Source organism: Lutra lutra, chromosome 13, assembly GCF_902655055.1.
Source record: "Lutra lutra chromosome 13, mLutLut1.2, whole genome shotgun sequence".
Lineage (NCBI taxonomy): Eukaryota > Metazoa > Chordata > Mammalia > Carnivora > Mustelidae > Lutra > Lutra lutra.
The window spans coordinates 61805450-61821984 of record NC_062290.1 but is presented as its reverse complement, the minus strand read 5'-3'; the positions used below and the strand labels follow the sequence as shown (position 1 = coordinate 61821984).

Below are 16535 nucleotides of genomic sequence, written 5' to 3'. Positions count from 1 at the left end.
ATGCCACGCTCACCCTCGCTCTTCCCGCTGCTGCTGGTGCTGCTGCTGCCGCCGCTAGCCCCAGGTCTCGGGCTCCGCGCCACCGGCGGCCGGCGCCCCGAGTGCGGTCCGTGCCGCCCGGAGCGCTGCCCGGCGCCCGCGCGCTGCCCCGCGCCCGGGATCGCGGCGCGCGACGAGTGCGGCTGCTGCGTGCGCTGTCTGGGCGCCGAGGGCGCGAGCTGCGGGGGGCGGGCGGGCGCGCGCTGTGGCCCCGGCCTGGTGTGCGCCAGCCGCGCCGCGGGGGCGGCGCCCGAGGGTACCGGGCTCTGTGTGTGCGCGCAGCGCGGCTCCGTCTGTGGCTCCGACGGCCGCTCCTACCCCAGCATCTGCGCGCTGCGCCTGCGCGCCCGGCACGCGCCCCGCCCGCACCCCGGCCACCTGCACAAGACGCGGGAGGGCCCCTGCGAATTTGGTGAGTCTGGCGTCTGCCGTGCGGTGCTGGGACAGGAGGAGAAAGAGGGACCCCAGCCCTCTGGAATGTGGGGCAGAGTATGCCTTCATGAGCCATGACTGAGAGCCTCAGTTTCCCCTTCGGAAGTAGTTTTTCTTACCTCGCCAGGTACTCCAGGAGCCTGGGGCAGGAATCCACATCCTTCACCCCTTCCCAGGCTCATGGAGATACAAGCCCTTCAGCTGGTCAGAATTTTGGTGAGCCTACTGTCCCTTTTGGTACTTAACTACCAAAAGGCGTGCAGAGTTGTGCAGGCCTGCCATGTATGCCTCCACCAGACTGGGAGTGGGGGAGGGGGTGTCCTACTGGGTGTAAGTCCCCCCGGACCAGCAGCAAGCCAGGCCAGGGTCGGGTTTTGGAGCGGAGAGAGAGGGAAGGTGAAGATGCCAGAGGAGGAGGAGCTCCAGACAGGGAGTCAGAAATCACTGGGCGATAACCCTAGGTTAGGGCCCTGCTGGGAGACCCTGAGGAATCTCCCACCCAGGACAGGTAAGATCTTTAAGGACCTAAGTTCTGAAAAGATGATGGTGCCATCAGGGCCAAACCTGGGTTTTGTGGGTCTAAGGCTCATATGATTCGGCGGGTAAAGGAATGGAAATTTATTCATTGCTGGGTACCTAGAAGCTTCAGGTTCATTAAGGTCCCAGGAAAGACATGTATGGGTGCCGTCATTGCCCACCTCTATAAGTAACTTTTTAAAACTCAAACAAAAATAGACTAACAACATCAGTATACGGATGCCCAGTGGAGCACCCTGATGGCCCATTAGGTTTTGGAGAGCTGCCCCATCTGCACTGCCTGGAGCGGACAGTGGAGAGTTGAGGGTGAGTGAGCTGGTGGACTGGAAGTTCCAAGGAACCTGGCTTGGGGTTCTGACTTAGGCCTGGAGACCCAAATCTAGACCTAAATGCGTAAGTCGGTGTAATGACTTTAGCTCCAACAGGGAAGCCTTGAGGGTAGGGGACAACCTTTTCTAGGCCTTGGAGAATTTCTAGTATTATTTCGGCCCAAGCATTCCAGGTACGTGCACTCAAGTGCAGGAGACCCAGCGGGTTGCTGGGGATGGGGCAGGAAGGCTCCTGTCCCAGGCATCACAAAACCGATCCGTTGCCCACTGAGGAGGCTGAGGCAGTCCCACAGCATAGGAAAGGCACTTTTGGGTATTCCTGGCCGGGGCTTCCAGTGGAGGAAAGAGCTGGCAAGTGCTTCCCGATCGGCTGCTGCTGGTTCCCTGAGCAACCTTGGGCAGGTCCCTGCCCCTCTCTGGGCCCCGTCAGCCCTGTGGAGCCACGGTTGAGGTCCCTTCCACTTGGAATCTTTGTTTCTGGTCTGTGGCATTTAAACAGTCCTGCCTCCTTCCTTCCTCCAGTTCCTTTCACTCCTTTTTCAATCTTGCCTTCCCTAGCAGTTAATTCACAGGCAGTTCTCTGTCTCCAGACAAGTCACAGTTTCACTCCACACGCTGGAGACGCAAGAAATGCTGACCAAGTCCCCAGGATCTAACCGATGCTGATAGTCTCAGATGATTTCTCCCTGGAGTGTTGTTCTGTTCCTGAGGCCGAGCCTCCTTGAAGACATACAGACGGAATCTGCTATGCTACAGAGGAGCCTGAGACCCAGAGGGCAGGGGACACAGCCAGAGTGACCAGTAAAGCCTGACCAGCACCCAGGACCCGAGTGCCCTCTGTAGTGTTCTTTCAGGACAGGACTTGAGAGTGTTAAGTCAGGCAGGTGGTGGTTGCCATGGTTACCAGAGCACGGCCAGATGGCAGATGGCAACCCCATACCCCTAATTCATTGAAAATTACCAAATGACAAGTAAATGTGACAGCCCCTCCACTCTGATCTATGGGCTCTGAGGCCCACCCCAGGCACAGGCCCCGCGAGGAAAGATGTCCAAGGGGCCAAAGGAAGGAAGTCAGAAACTGCTTTTAATGATCCCGTTAGTGACAGGCAACGGGCCTCCCCAGAATTCAGCTCTCCTTCCCTCCCCCCACCGCAATTGTGTCATCTGCCACAGCCCCGGGCACTGTTGTCCCCTCTCTTTGTGTCCTGAAATGTTTGTGTGGCCCTGTGCTGGTGTCCTGGGGAAGCATGGCAGTGTGGACAGGGACATCTTTCCCAGCCAGCCCCAGTGGCACCTCATTCTGGGTTGCCCAAAACCATCCTTTATTCAGAGGACGCAGCAGGGGCACTTTTTAACAATGTCCCCAGGGACCCTGGTGAAAGGGAAATGGGCTGAATCCTAGCAGCAGCTGTTCTGCTTCAATATGGTTAATAAAATCACCCCTCCCCGGCTCTCACCTACCCTTCAGTAAGCGAGCACCTGACTCGAACGGAACGAGACCTCGATAAATATTTATCAGGTTCCGCACAGGGTGGGAAGTGTTCTCACTCCTACTTCGGAGGGGCGTTTGCAAACCACTTTCAGGCTTAAATTCTGGCCTTTGCCTCTGCTCTGAAACTGCCCCCCCAATGCCTAATAATTAGGGCAATCCTTTAATTAACGCATTGAATGAAGACATGCCCAATTCCAGCATATGAATCATTCTTTTTTTAAAATTATGCATTCTTTACTGTTGGGAATCGCTGTTGTTTCCCATCTTCCTACTCAATTTTCACAACTACCCTGGCCTGATCTCACTCCGATTTAATAGAAGGAAAAACTGAGGCACACAGAAGGGAATTCCGGGGAGCTGCGTGGCTAGCCCCTAGCCGAGGTGGGGCACCAGCCTGGGTATGCCTGGCTCTTTTCAGGCAGAGCCACACACCTCTAGCTCTCCGGCCACCTGATTAGGAAGGGGCTCCAAATTGGCCACCCTTGAATCTTGAGGGTTTTTTGGGTCCTGATCCATCGCCTTACTGTTTTCCCCCCAGTGCCTGCTGCTGGCTCCCCTCCCTGCTTAGCACTGGGTGATGGCCACTGAGAGGAGTGGGGATAGCTTCACAGAAGGGAAAACATCTCAGGGAACCCAGCAGGACTTGTAGAAAATTCTTGGGGAGAAAGGGAAGGGAAGATAAAAGCAGGTAGGGGAGGTCCCGTGGTGGGTGTGACCCAGGGCTGCCGGGCAGCTCCCCAGGGTCATGGTTGGGGAAGGCGGCGAGGCCCAGAGTGGCGTGGGCAGGGGCATGGCCAGCCTTGAGCCCCGGCTGAGAGGTGAAGCTTCGTTCTCTACTAAGTTACTGGTTTCATTTCTTTGCTGTTAAGTGGCATGGCGTTGTTGTCGCCACTGTCATTACTTGAAAAAGCTGTGTTGTTCCGTGCATGCACCCTGACTGTTGGCCGATGGGAGAGGGATGGGATCCTGTAGGTAGCAGGTTGATAGCAGGTTCTGAATGCTAAATTAGGTCGGAACAGGTCTTGGGCCACTACTCACCAGGGCACTGGGCCCCGAAGCTTCAGTGAGCTCTTGAGATCCTGAATCTTAGAAAATTCACCACCCTCCAGTGACATTCCGGCTCCGCTTAGAAATCGCAGTCTGTGCGAGGCGCGTGTTACCAGGTAACCAGGAGAGGCTTCGAACGCCACTTTGTGAGAGGGACAAAGAAGGGGGGCCTCGTGCTCAAAAGCCTTTCATGCTGAGGGAGGGGGTGGGAGGCACAGGCTGCAGGAAGCCGGCTTAAGCTGTTTCTCCTTCCACACTCGAACATGACTATTAGCATAAATTATCAGGGCCGCTCAATGCGTCGATGATTAAACTCTTTGGTTGTGCACTTCATTGTACAAGCAGATGGGGTCCTGGGGGATGACTTTTGAAATTCTTTCTTTCCTGGGCACCATTAACTTGAAAGAAACCTCAGAGGCATATGCGAAGATCTTACATTCTAGCTGTCAAGGACCTATCTAGTTGACCGTGTTGCGGGGGGGGAACAGATTGCCACACACTGGAATAACCGTCGGCCCCTCTCACTCGTACAGACCCACATGGTTAATAATTCAGTCACATCCGTCCTCTCCCTTCACCCCAGAGGATGTGGGGTAGCAGTCACTGTCTTCATTTGCAGACAAGGACAAAATGGTTAATGGCTTGTCCAAGTCCCCATGGTTGATGCGCCTGTGGGTGACTATTCTGTCACCTGATGGGTGGATTGGTGCCCTCCCAGCTTTTCTTGAGCTGTTGCTGGCAGGGACAGAAGGAGACAAGTATTTAGCAAGAAAGAGCTAGGGAGACGAAGCTGGCATGTTCACAGGACGGGCCCACCAGGCACCAAGCTCCCTCTTGAAATCCACATTACTCTTGTTACAAGCAGGTAGAAAAGAAAGTGCATAAGTGAGGTGACAGGCTGTGCCCCAGGCTCTCCAGAATGAGGGCTGCAGACATGGCCTCTGGAGCCTCCGGGCAGAGCCCACCCAGAGCCTGGTCTCTGGAGCCAGGAGGGGGTTTGGAGCAGGCCAGGCACTTTGTGGAGATCCCCGTGGGGCAGGAAAGCTGGTCAAGTCCTCAGGTCTCTCTGTGGAAGCCTTTTACAGTTTGCAAGGGGTCTTGAAGTTCTTCCTCCCAGTAGTTTATGGAGAGAGGAGGAAAGGAGAGGGGAGAGGAAGGAAAACAGGTGCCAGTGCCCATTTTAAAGAAGAAACTGAGACCAAGTCGCAGCACTGGGGCGTGGCAGAGACAGGATTTGAACCTGGGTCCATCCTGCCTGTGGTAGTCATGACATTGAACAGCCCAGCACCACACTCGAATGAGCCCTTCGGGACAGTAAGATGAATGTCCTGCGAGTGTAAATGACGTATCACTCATTTAATAGTGTTTTCACGAGAGCTTCTCCCTGGGGGTGATGTTTGGAGGATTTTTTCCTGTGCAGAAGGAGTAAACAGAGCAGGCTTGAGACTATCCTTAGAAGGGCCTGCTGGCCAGGCTGACCCTTGGTGGGCGTCTGGGACTTGGGTTTGGGGACAGTTCCCACTGTTCCCTCAGTGATAAGAGTGACTTTTGGCCTGAGCTGTTTGGGCCAACACCGTTTTTTATGCTGCATGCCTGCTTTCCTTCCGGGACCCTAGAATTTGGGTACATGATGAGCAAGGAGGCCCCGGTGACCTGCCCCCAACAAAAATCCCGGACTCGGAGTCTCCAGTGAGCCTCCCTGGCAGATGGCGTTTCGCACGTGTTGTCACCATTCACTGCTGGGGGACCCAGGTTGTCCTGTGGGGTCCTTTGGGAGCAGCACTTGGAAGCTTGCGCCTGGGTTCCCTGTCTTTACCCCGTGAGCCGGTTTTCCTTTTGCTGTTTGCTTTGTCTCCTGTCACAGTAATAAGTCAAGCTCTGAGTCAAACTACTGAGGCCTATGAGTCCTCCTAGCAAATCACTGAACCTGGGAATTGTCTTGGGGCTCCCCAACACAGTTCCTAAGGAACTCACTCTTGTTCTGGAATGGAGTCCATCCAGACAACAGATGATTCACTTTAAAACTCAGTGAAGAGTTGATGGAATCAGGGTACCTGGGTTTGAGTCCCTGCTCCTCCAGGCACTTCGCTGTTCTGAGCCTTGGTTTTCTTGTCTGTAAAATGGGGATAAAAGCACTGGCTGAGCAGGGTACATGGAAGTGTCATCTAAGTAGAGGGCAAGACTTTGGGACAAAGCTCAGAGCTAGAACCCGCGCTCAAAGACTTGCCCAACCGTCTAAACCCAAGTAACCCTACCTAGCTCCACAGCTGGCAAAATTGCTGGAAAGATAGAATAGGTTAATCCCTGTGAGCAGACGAGAGTGCCTAGCACACAACAGGCTCTCAGAATTAGGTGGTGGCATTATCACTGTTATTGCTGTGATGATGATGATGATGGCTGATTCCGAAGGGCTATTACGGATAAAAAACATTTTACGTTTAAAAGCAGATATGTTAATATTAAAACCAGATTACTATGACAGGGAGCAGCCTGAGGAAATTTCTTGACACGGACTGGACTCTTCTAGATCTTCGTTGTGGTGATGGTTACACGACCGTAGGCCTTTGTCAAAACTCAAGAGCTGCATTCCACAAGGAATAAATGTGCTATATGTACATTTTAAAACAAATAAAAATTTGAATGTTACTTTATCATCGAAAGCTGGGCGCTCCTTTGTCAAACAAGTGCTATTTTCTGCCACAAGATCAGTAGCAAAGACAGCATTTCCAGGACAGTCTTCAAAGGAGGGAGAGGGAAATTTGAGGAGAGAGACCGTTGAAATGTGATTTACTGGTTTATTCATTTAGGCCTGAAAGGGATTGATGAAATCTCATTTAAAATTTATGACTTTACATGAATGAAAGTAAAACATGTTGATTGAGTGTCCCTTTGGAATCCATTGAGGGCTTTGGAATAAGATACGGTTCTGATTGTTCCCCCAGTGAGCCATTTGAAGACTGTTGGGCTCCAGGGGGAGGGCATGTCGGCGGGAGGGTGTGGATAAATTAGACTCTCTTTGTCATATTGCAGATGCCCCCCCCCCACTGGAAAGCGGGGGTGCAGTGGTTCTTTGCGGCAGTTTTGCAGGTGGCTAGGCTGCTTTGGGAGATGTTAGAGGCCTAGGACTTTGGTTCAATAGAGGGCTTTGGCTACACTCAGTGTTGCGGGTAAAGCCATGATGCTCAGGGGGCAATCAAATGGGCACAACTAAAGGACTGGGGTGACCAGCCTAAGAGGGAAGAAAGCAGCCTGGGGGCAGGAAGCATAGTGTCTGTATTCAGTGGAGGCTAGTGGGGCACCCAGGGGACCATAGAGCTCCAGTCCGGCAGCCCTGGGATCAACATGTGGGAGTAACAGGGAAATAGGTTTTAGCTCCAGATGAAGGAAGACAAGCTTTCTTACCAGTGGAGCTCTCCTAGGATGGAATGCCTGGCTCTGTAGGTAGTGAGTTCTCTGTCAGTGGAGGCATGCAAGTAGATCACAGATGGTCAGGCATAGGATCTTGAGAAGTTGGGCCACTCCAGTTTGAGACTCTGGTTCTAAGACAATTTTCCAGAGATCTTTTTTGGTACCAGCTTGACAAGTTCTGTCAGAAGAAGCCAGACCTTCCAAAAAAAAAAAAAAGAAGAAGGGGCGAGACCAGTCTTATTTCTGTGCCCTTTCACTCCTTTCCCTCCCCCTCCTCCTGCAGCCTTCTCCCTCCTTCCCTTTGCTCTCCTTTTTTATTGTAGCTGCACCCAGGCAGGTGAGGACCCTTTCCCTCTCCAGAGCCATCCATGAGTCACAGGGGAAGCCCCAAGAGTGTAGACCCTGCAGTTTGATGGCCAGAGAAGGAATGTTTTTTTCTCATTCGCCATGTGTTTCTTCATCAAGTCATGTGTTTACCAGGCCTTCGAGGCCCACTTACATGTCCTGTTAACTTAAACCATTGCTGTCACACTCATCACATGGTAAGATCAGTTCAATGGCCCTATGAGCAAGGGACATTATCCCCATCTTAACAGATGAGCAAACCTGAGCAGGGAGGATTCCCCCCACCCAGGCCTATTCACTACATCTTGTCCAAGACACTGCTGGGCCAGATGCAGGGATGGCCCCAGTCCAGAGGAGGCCGGTGGACATACCTGGACTGCAAGTAGGCTGTCCTCCATCAGCTCAGAGGGGTACGGACATGCTGGCCCTGGACTAGGACATGTACCCTAACCCTCTAGGTCCTGCAAGAGGGGGAGCCATCCCCCATGGAGTTGGGGAGTGCCTTCCATGCAGCGCGGGCATGTCTACTGAGGGACAGGACGCAGGGCCCAAACACCGAGGTGGCCGGACTTCATTCTTGTAGCGTCTGTGTGAGCAGATAATGTGGCGGGCACCAGGAGAAGGGCGGTGTGGGGTGTCAGGTAAGCACTTCTAACCCACATGCCTATAAGGTCCCCGCCCCAGCCAGCCAACCCACACCCTCCCTTCTCCTTTCTATAATGCTCTGACAGCCTAGAGCCCTGCTGCCTGGGGATGGCAGTCCTGGAAGTAACCCCTCTCCAGGTGTCCTTGACTCTGGTGGAGGGGGGCCCTTCGGGGCCTGCAGCCCTGCCCCTGGGGAGGGGGCCGTGGGCAGCCAGGAGCCTGCAGTCTGCGATATGCAAATGATCGTCTGGGCCGGCCGCAGGGGGTCTGGGCGCGTGCACGCAGCTGTTCTGCTTGGCCTGTTCTTTGGCCCGCCCTCTGCGTGCAAGGAGAAAAGCCCATCTGTTCTAAGACTTGGCACTGGGGAGGTGACACCAGCCCCTCCTGAGCCGCTCCGTGTCTCGAGTAACTGAGCTGCAAGCAGATGGCAGCTGGGGTCCTCGGCGGGAGTGTGACGAGACCCCGGTTCTGCCACAGACGCAGCGGGCGATATGGGAAGTCGCCTTTCCTTTCCAGGTCCCTGTTTTCCTGTTGGTAGAACAAAGGGGCTAGATGAGGAAGCATGGAGGCATCCCTCCGGGTCTGAGGGAAACATGCTTCCCGGCCTCTGAGTGTGCTCTTCGCTCATGGAGAGCTTTCCTCTGCTGCGGCTCCCTTCACGGGGGACTGTCCCCGCAGGCTCTCTGCAGGAAGGGCATTTTCGACGTGCGATGGCTTGGAACCTGGCCGGGTAAAGGTTGTGATCTCTTGTCTTCTTCCTCCAGCTCCCGTGGTCGTCACACCACCCAGAAGTGTTCACAATGTCACCGGGGCCCAGGTGTACCTGTCCTGTGAGGTGAGGGCTGTGCCCACCCCTGTCATCACATGGAGAAAGGTATTTACATCCAAGAATTCTGTGTGTGTGTGTGTGTGTGTGTGTGTGTGTGAGAGAGAGAGAGAGAGAGATGTTTCTTCTAAGTGTGTTGATGTGTCTGTCTTTATATGCGGAGCAGAGGATTTAAAAAGAGATCTTACATGTCACTCTTCCACCTTCAGGCTTATGCCTCAAAACTTTCACCCCAGAACTCTCCCCAGAGCAGGGGAGTCGCCATCCTTCTTTGTGCCATTTGCCTCCTCAGCCACTTAGCTCTCCAGAAAGTGCATCTATTTATCTTGCCTAGATCCACTGGAACAAAGTTAGAGCCGACCTCACAGGATCTGGGTTTTAGAAAGACTAACCAAATCCCATTCCAACATTAGCTCTTCCTGCAGGTCAATTTTTGAGAGACTGGTGTGGATCACAGCATGACTGTCCACCTATGTCAACAGCCCCCACCCCACTAAGGGCCAGGAAACTCTGAACGGCTTCTGAGAGATAGCGGTGGTGTCTGCATCGTTACTGTCCAGCAAGGGGTGCTGTCTGCACAGACATTTAGGTTCATGAAGCCACGTTTTAATAGGAATGAGAGGGCCCAGGGTCTGGCCTTTGAGTCAGTAGGAAGATGAAGACAACAGGGATGTCTGTGATGTGGTTCTTATCCAGAGACACTTTTTCTAAACCACTCCTGGTTTTTCTGTCCTCTGTAGGTCACACAGTCTCCTGAGGGTACCCAGGTGCTGGAGGACCTGCCCGGGGACCACGTCAATATCGCTGTCCAGGTGCGAGGGGGCCCTTCTGTCCATGAGGCCACAGCCTGGATTTTGGTGGGTATCTCATTTGTTTAGGATTAGTGGCTATTACTGACCGGCTCTTACAAAGCACCCTTTATATTTTTATAGCATGTTATACATTTCAAAGTTCTTCTTATCCTTTTCTGCTTGGACCCTGCACTAACTGTGAGGGAAGTCTCACCCCCAGGAGCGTAAGTGATCTTCAGCGGTGGTCAGAATTATGGCCCCAGAGAGATGTCCCCATCCTAATCCCTGGAATCCATGGATACGTTATATGCAAGAGGGGATTAAGGTGGTAGATGGAGCTAAGGGTGCTCATCAGCTGACTTTAATAAAGAAGTTATCCTGGATTATGGGGGGGGAGGGAGTCCAATATAATCACAAGAGCCCTTTAAATGCTGAAGTGGGAAGCGGGAGGGAAGATGCCAGAGAGCTGGCAGTGTGGGAAAGATATGAGCCACCTTCTCTGGCTTTGAAGATGGAGGAAGAGGACCACAAGCCCAGGGATGCCGGCAGCCTCTAGAATGCGAAAGGCAAGAAATGGATTTTTCCCTGTGACCCCGTCCCCCTGAGTTCAACACGAGCTGGTGTGCATACCCCCTGCCTGGTCTGTAGAGTAGCTCACGGCTGACAGAGGTGGTTGTGCCCAGAGGAAATAAGAGAGGAGGGAGCAGGCGTGGGCGTGAGAGCAGGCTGTTCCCGGAGGGGCAGAGGGGGTCCATGTCGTCCTTGCACTCCCATCTAGGCCTGGTTTGGTGACCTCTCCACCCAGCTCAGACACTCAGAATGCAGTCGAGTCCATGTGCTTTTTCAAATCAAGCACCTTCCCCTCTTTATTACAAGAAGGTGTATGGGGAAAATGTTCTCCCTGGTGTTATTTTGTAAGGCTGTCTCCAGTGGGAACACTTGAGGGTCATTCCTTGTTCAGGAGACGTATGTTCTTTTAACTTGCAGTAATTTCCTTGTTATGTATAATAAAAGGATCAGGTAGCTCACAGTAAAAGGCAGGAATGCAAAGGAAACATTAAAATGAGGGCCACCATAGAGAGGGCACAGAGAAGAAACGTTAACCCGTGGCAGTGAAGGCTAGAAGAGGAATAGTGAGCTCTATCTTTTTTGAAAAAGAATAAGACATATAATTTTGCCATACCGTATATAACTACATAACCTTGCCTGTTGTACTTCTAGATCAACCCTCTGAGAAAGGAAGATGAGGGAGTGTACCTGTGTCATTCAGCCAACGTGGTTGGGGAGGCCCAGTCACACGGCACGGTGACAGTTCTAGATCTGAGTAAACACACAGTCCCCCGCCTCCCAGCTCCGGATGACCGCCTGTGATGCGGTAACGTACATGTTATGGTCTAAGTCATTTTCAGTGTATACACACTCGTGTCACAAGAGATTGAGATGGCTGCTAAGATGCATAGTAACAAAGAAGAAAAATACATAAACCAAGGAAACCAGAGGAATACCAAACAGGAGTAGGAACATATTACAGCTAGCAGGTAGAATCTCTAGTACGTTCGACACTCGTACCACTCTGGGCCTCCCACTGAGCGTGCAAACGCAAGGGCTGTGCACATTGTCGGTTTCCATAGGTGGGGAAGACCAGCTGTCGCTTTCTGTTTCTGAAGCTGAAAGAACATTTCCTTCAAGTCCTAGAGGGGACACAGAGAGAGCAGACACTGTCACTGTGACAGCACCATGTGAAAACATGCCAGCAGAGGAGACAGTCTGAGCTCCATTTGCTGACCCCAGGTGCATCCTTGCTGGCAGCTCTGCTGTCTCCAGGCCTCACCTCCCTGTCCTCAGCACCGCCCGGCTCAACAGCGTGTCAGGGAGAATCTGCATCCCCCTGGCCCCTCGGCTCGTAGTCCTTACAGCCTCCCCCGCCCCTGCCACTGTGTGAGAGCTGGGGTTGCATCTGTCCCCTGCCAACAGGTAGGCCGTGAACCTAGGAAACAAGCCCCTTAATTAGCCAGCATGCGCTGCATGACCACCTCTGGAGCTGGCTGGTGCACAGCCACCAACATTTCTTTCCTTTTTTTAAAATATTTTATTTATTTGACAGAGATCACAAGTAGAGAGAGAGAGAGAGAGAGAGAGAGAGGAGGAAGCAGGCCCCCCGCCCAGCAGAGAGCCCGATGTGGGACTCGATCCCAGGACCCGGAGATCATGACCCGAGCCTAAGGCAGAGGCCTAACCCACTGAGCCACCCAGGCAGCCCGCCACCAACATTTCTGTCTTGCTCACATTCCTTGTCGTGGCGGCCCGTCGGCTGGCTGCGGCTCTGCTCCATGTGTCTTACCACACAGGGACCCAGCGAGAGGATCAGCCCCAAGGTGCACAAGGTCCATTCTTATGGCAGAGGGGATGAGCAGCAGACTTAGCCACAGATACACAGTCCCCTTTAAAGATTCTGCTGGGAGTGGGTGAATGACACATCGCTTACCTCTGGCAGTCCCAGCATCCATGCGGTAGGGGGCACTGCTCTGTCACGGGAGCTCAGGGATAGGCACACATGAATTTGCTGTGGCTATAAGCCACTTACTCTCCCATTTCACCACTGTTGTGGGGTACCCTCTGCGTGCAGGACCTTCCATCCATTCTGTGGGGTGCACAGAAAACCAAAACAGTGACCATCATTAAAATACAAGAAGTGCCATGTTAAGGAAGCGAGGGGCATGTACGAGTTTGAAGCTAGAGGAGCAGCTTAGAACTGGGGGCACTAAAGGAGAGGTCACTAAGGAGGTGGCATGGTGGAGGAAGTAACTAGAGTTTCGGGACACAGGCGCAGAGAGAGAAGGGAGGACATCCTCAAGTAGGAATTCAGACAGGAGATGGTTCCTAAAGTTGCCCTCCTGATATTCTGCTTTTTATGGGCATGTACTAGTGTATGTTGTTATATCACGTATCGGGAATTTTGTCCTGCATGCTCGTGTGCGTTTATATGTATGTACCTATGTATGTGTGTCTCTATACATGTTTTATGTTTTAAATATGTATACAATTTTTAATAATATAGTTTTTTTTGTTTTTTTTTAATAATATATAGTTTTAAAATACACACACAATGGTACTAGGCTATGGATGTAGTGTGCTATAGATGAGTTTTCTAAACGGAGCTACAAAGAACCATGGTATTTTAAGACTATTGCCACGCAGTTCTTCAGTTCCCCCTACAACATGCTGTACTGGCCAGCTCTCACATACTTCCAGTGCTGTGGAGCTCACTACCACCAGACATCCATCTTTGGGTTTTCCAGAAGTTGAAAGTTCTTCCTTGTATTAAGCTCGGCGCTGCCTCCCTGAAATGTCTACCCAGGTCTCACATGTACTTCTTGGATGCCCCCAAGGCCCCTCTTCTTCTCAGCAGCACTTCCCCTGGCCAGGAAGATTTAGGGTTAAGGATAATTCTCCCCACCCTTTCCATTTACCACATAGTTGATTGTGACATATCAGGCTTCTTTCCTCTCAACCTTTTCTCTCTTTCCTCTAGGGTCTTAGAAACATTGATGACGGGATGTTGGAAGAGTCAAGTCATGCATCGTTTTCCTTGTGAAGAGTTGGAGAAACCATGTTTGTAGATGACCCCTTTTGTGTGTTTTTACAAATTAGATGCAAACTAGATTCGTATGCAGATGTAGTTTTTAGCAGGGCAAGCATTGGGAAAGCAGACTGCATGTGGCTTTTTTATACTTTTGAAACGAATTGCTCTGTGAGAATTCTTTTTTACCTAACCCCTCCTAGGGAAGGTCACCTGGCGGTATGCTTGTAATTCTAAAGGGCTAGAACAAGAAGGCCTGTGTCAGCCGTGAATCTTTACCTCATTTGTCTGTGACTGATTAGTGTGAGTTGTAGGAGAGGGGGGAGTAGGATCACGCCGTCCTCTGCCTGCCCTCCAACTTGCTGTGTGACCTGGATGGGCCCCTCCCCTCTCTGGGCCTTTGTATCCTCACTGGGAATGTGGCATCTGGACTAGAAACCTCCTGTGTCCCTTCAAGTCCTGCCATCCTAGAGTAAGGTGACCCTGTGGGAAAAATAGGGGAGGCAAAGTCTTAGCATTCTTTTAAGTGGTATTCCCTCAAAAACAGTTGCCATGGTTTCATACTAGGCTGTGGAGCTGGCCGTAGCTCCTCCTTTCCCTGCCATTTTCCCACCTTAAAGAGATGGAGTCCTTGGCTGGGTGTTTGGGGACCAAGATGTCCCCTTGTCAGCAAGCCCAGCACTCTCTCACCAGGTGGGCAGTGGACCCCTGGCTTCTGGACATCAAACTGAGGAAACAGGGTCAGAGGCTTCTTTCTCTGGGCTGTGCGGTTAGAGTGTAGTCGAATACCTTGTGCTTGGAGAGGTTTTGACCTTACCCAGAAACAAGGCTTTCTTTCTCTTTTCTTTCTTTCTTTTTTTTTTTAAGATCTTTTCTGTTTATTTGACAGAGACACCGCGAGAGAGAAACACAAGCAGCGGCAGAGGGAGAGGGGGAGGGAGAAGCAGGCTTCCTGCCGAGTAGGCCCTGGGATCATGACCCAAGCCGAAGGCAGATGCTTAACGACTGAGCCACCAGGCACCCCTATTTCTTTCTCTTTTTTTAATAAAAGAGTATTAATACCTGGGTGAAAAATTAGATCCCTTAGGTGATTCAAAAAAAATTTTTTTTAAGTCGGAATTGGGATCTCATTTGTATCTTGTCCTTCAAGTTCATGAAGTGCTTTTCTGTCTGTGGTCACCCCAACTCGAGCACAGCAAGCAGGGGGAACATAGGTGTTCCCTCCCCCCTCCCCTTTGCAGATGAAGAAACCAGGCTCTGAGAGGGAGGTGCCTCCCCAAGGTCTGAAGACCTCCGAGAAGGACCAGAACTCAGGGCACCTGGCCTTTGTCAGCCCCCTTCCTGCGCCACAGTGCTGCTGCTCGGGTAATCTCCTAGCTGTGTAAAGGAAGCTGCTGGCCGGTTCCAGGGGCCCTGGGGATCTTACTCGTCCTGCTCAGCTTCTACAGCACACTCCCATGCCACTCCCACTAGGCATTACATTCTGGAGTCCTCTTTGGAGTTAAACTTTTCTGCCTTTGAGTCTGGCCATTCCATATCTGAAATAGCGGGGTGGCATCATCCCCGTGTACTCAGTGGCAGGAGCATGGCCTGGGGATCCAGAAACATGAGGTCCATTTGGGAATTCATCCCTGGCTTGATGCCTGACTTCAAGCAAGTCCCCTTCACCTTCCAGACCCCAGTTTTCCTCATTTGAATAAGAAGGGAAGGAAACTAGATGGGTGGTTTGCAAACTTTAAAACATCTGGAACCCCTTTCTTTGAATAAGATCAGAGCTGAAATGGATTAACTGGAAGCTGTGTTTGTCGGTTGGAGGGTGGGGCTGCAAGGGCCCCCCTCCCATCCCCTACCCTGCACCCCAATGCCCTCCCCGCCCTGCCCCCTGCCCCCCCACGGGGGTTGCTGTATCCAACGTCTGCCACTAAGTCTTTTGGGATGTGAATAGTTAGAAGACTTGCTTGGAAAGGCACTTAGTGAAAGTATCGGGAGAAGCAGGGATGCTGTGGCCCTGGAGAAGATGCTAGAACAATCCCGCATCTGGTGAGGGACACATTCAGCGAAATCACTTGACCTGCCTCACGTGTGCCCAGTTACAGCTGGAGGGGGGGCCAGGATGCAGAGAGAAGGGGGTTGGAGCACTTGGGCAGAGCTGAACATGGAAACTGCAGGAGGCTGGGTTCATGGCATAAGGATGTGCAAAATTATAATCATGTTGCCCTCTCCAAAACGTTCACCAAAACCAAACAGGCAGAAAAATGGGATTGTTCCAACCTGATGACTTTTCAACCAGGCAGAGCCTGTGTTTTCTGCCCTATTGTCATAAATGTGATGATGTTACCTGACCCCTGCACCTGAAAATAAATGTTTTTAGAGACACTCTTCATGGTTTCATGGTCTCTCTGGCCCTGGAACACTGCTGTGGGTGGGAGCAGGGGCCACCAATACGTCTCCACGACCCCGGATGCATCTTGCCCTTTTCTTGCCCAGCTGAGCAACTTCGACCTGAATCCTCCGTTCCCCTCACACCTGGGTTCTGGTCATAGCCCCACCTGGACACTTGACTCACAATTTTTAGCCAGTCCTAAAATCCTCCTGCAGGCCCAATCCTTCTAACTCCCTCAGAACTTGTGTCTCTCACCGGATATACACCCCAGATATCCATTCACGCAGAGAGCTGTGCCCTCTGTTATCTCTCAAATGCACACGGAGGCCAGAAGGGTGCAGAAATCAGTATGAAGAAGGGTGGGACTCAGGCAGGAGAGGGGAGAGGGATGAGGCTGCAGTCCTGCCAGGCAGCACAAGCTCTCTGCTTTGTGATCAGAGAAGACTTCCTGGAAGAGGAGGCATTGAGTTGGGGATTCTGGGCTAGGGAACCAGCATGAGGAAGGAGCAGGGATGGGGAAGTGCAGGGTAGCTTGTGAAGGGGAGTGGTGACCTGTGGTAGTTGCCAGGAGCTATAGCGGCAGGTGGAGAGAGGGGAGTGGTTTCAGGCCATGCCCCTGACTGCCATCAAGGCTGGTTGGAGCTGATGCCGCAGGTGGTGAACAGCCTTCTGTTGTCTTCT

The 16535-nt window shown here is 52.2% G+C and overlaps 1 protein-coding gene and 1 long non-coding RNA gene across 3 annotated transcripts; one reads left to right on the top strand and one right to left on the bottom strand.

The window, feature by feature from the left end:
• Positions 1-14386, top strand: IGFBPL1 (insulin like growth factor binding protein like 1). Of its 2 annotated transcripts, none has more exons than XM_047701235.1 (5): positions 1-451; positions 9039-9148; positions 9841-9957; positions 11113-11266; positions 13424-14386. In XM_047701235.1, exons 1-4 carry the CDS (start codon positions 1-3, stop codon positions 11260-11262), a joined length of 828 nt encoding a protein of 275 aa, XP_047557191.1. In that variant the 3' UTR covers positions 11263-11266; positions 13424-14386. The 2 variants fall into 2 exon arrangements, with proteins under 2 accessions (XP_047557191.1, XP_047557192.1); XM_047701236.1 differs by having other exon boundaries at positions 11113-11271.
• On the bottom strand, positions 12382-13840 carry LOC125084090 (uncharacterized). The gene is made up of 3 exons (XR_007122468.1): positions 13751-13840; positions 13138-13308; positions 12382-12532 (listed from the first exon to the last, which is right to left on the bottom strand). It is a non-coding gene; the product is annotated as an uncharacterized LOC125084090 (long non-coding RNA).
• Positions 14387-16535: the final 2149 nt, after the last annotated feature.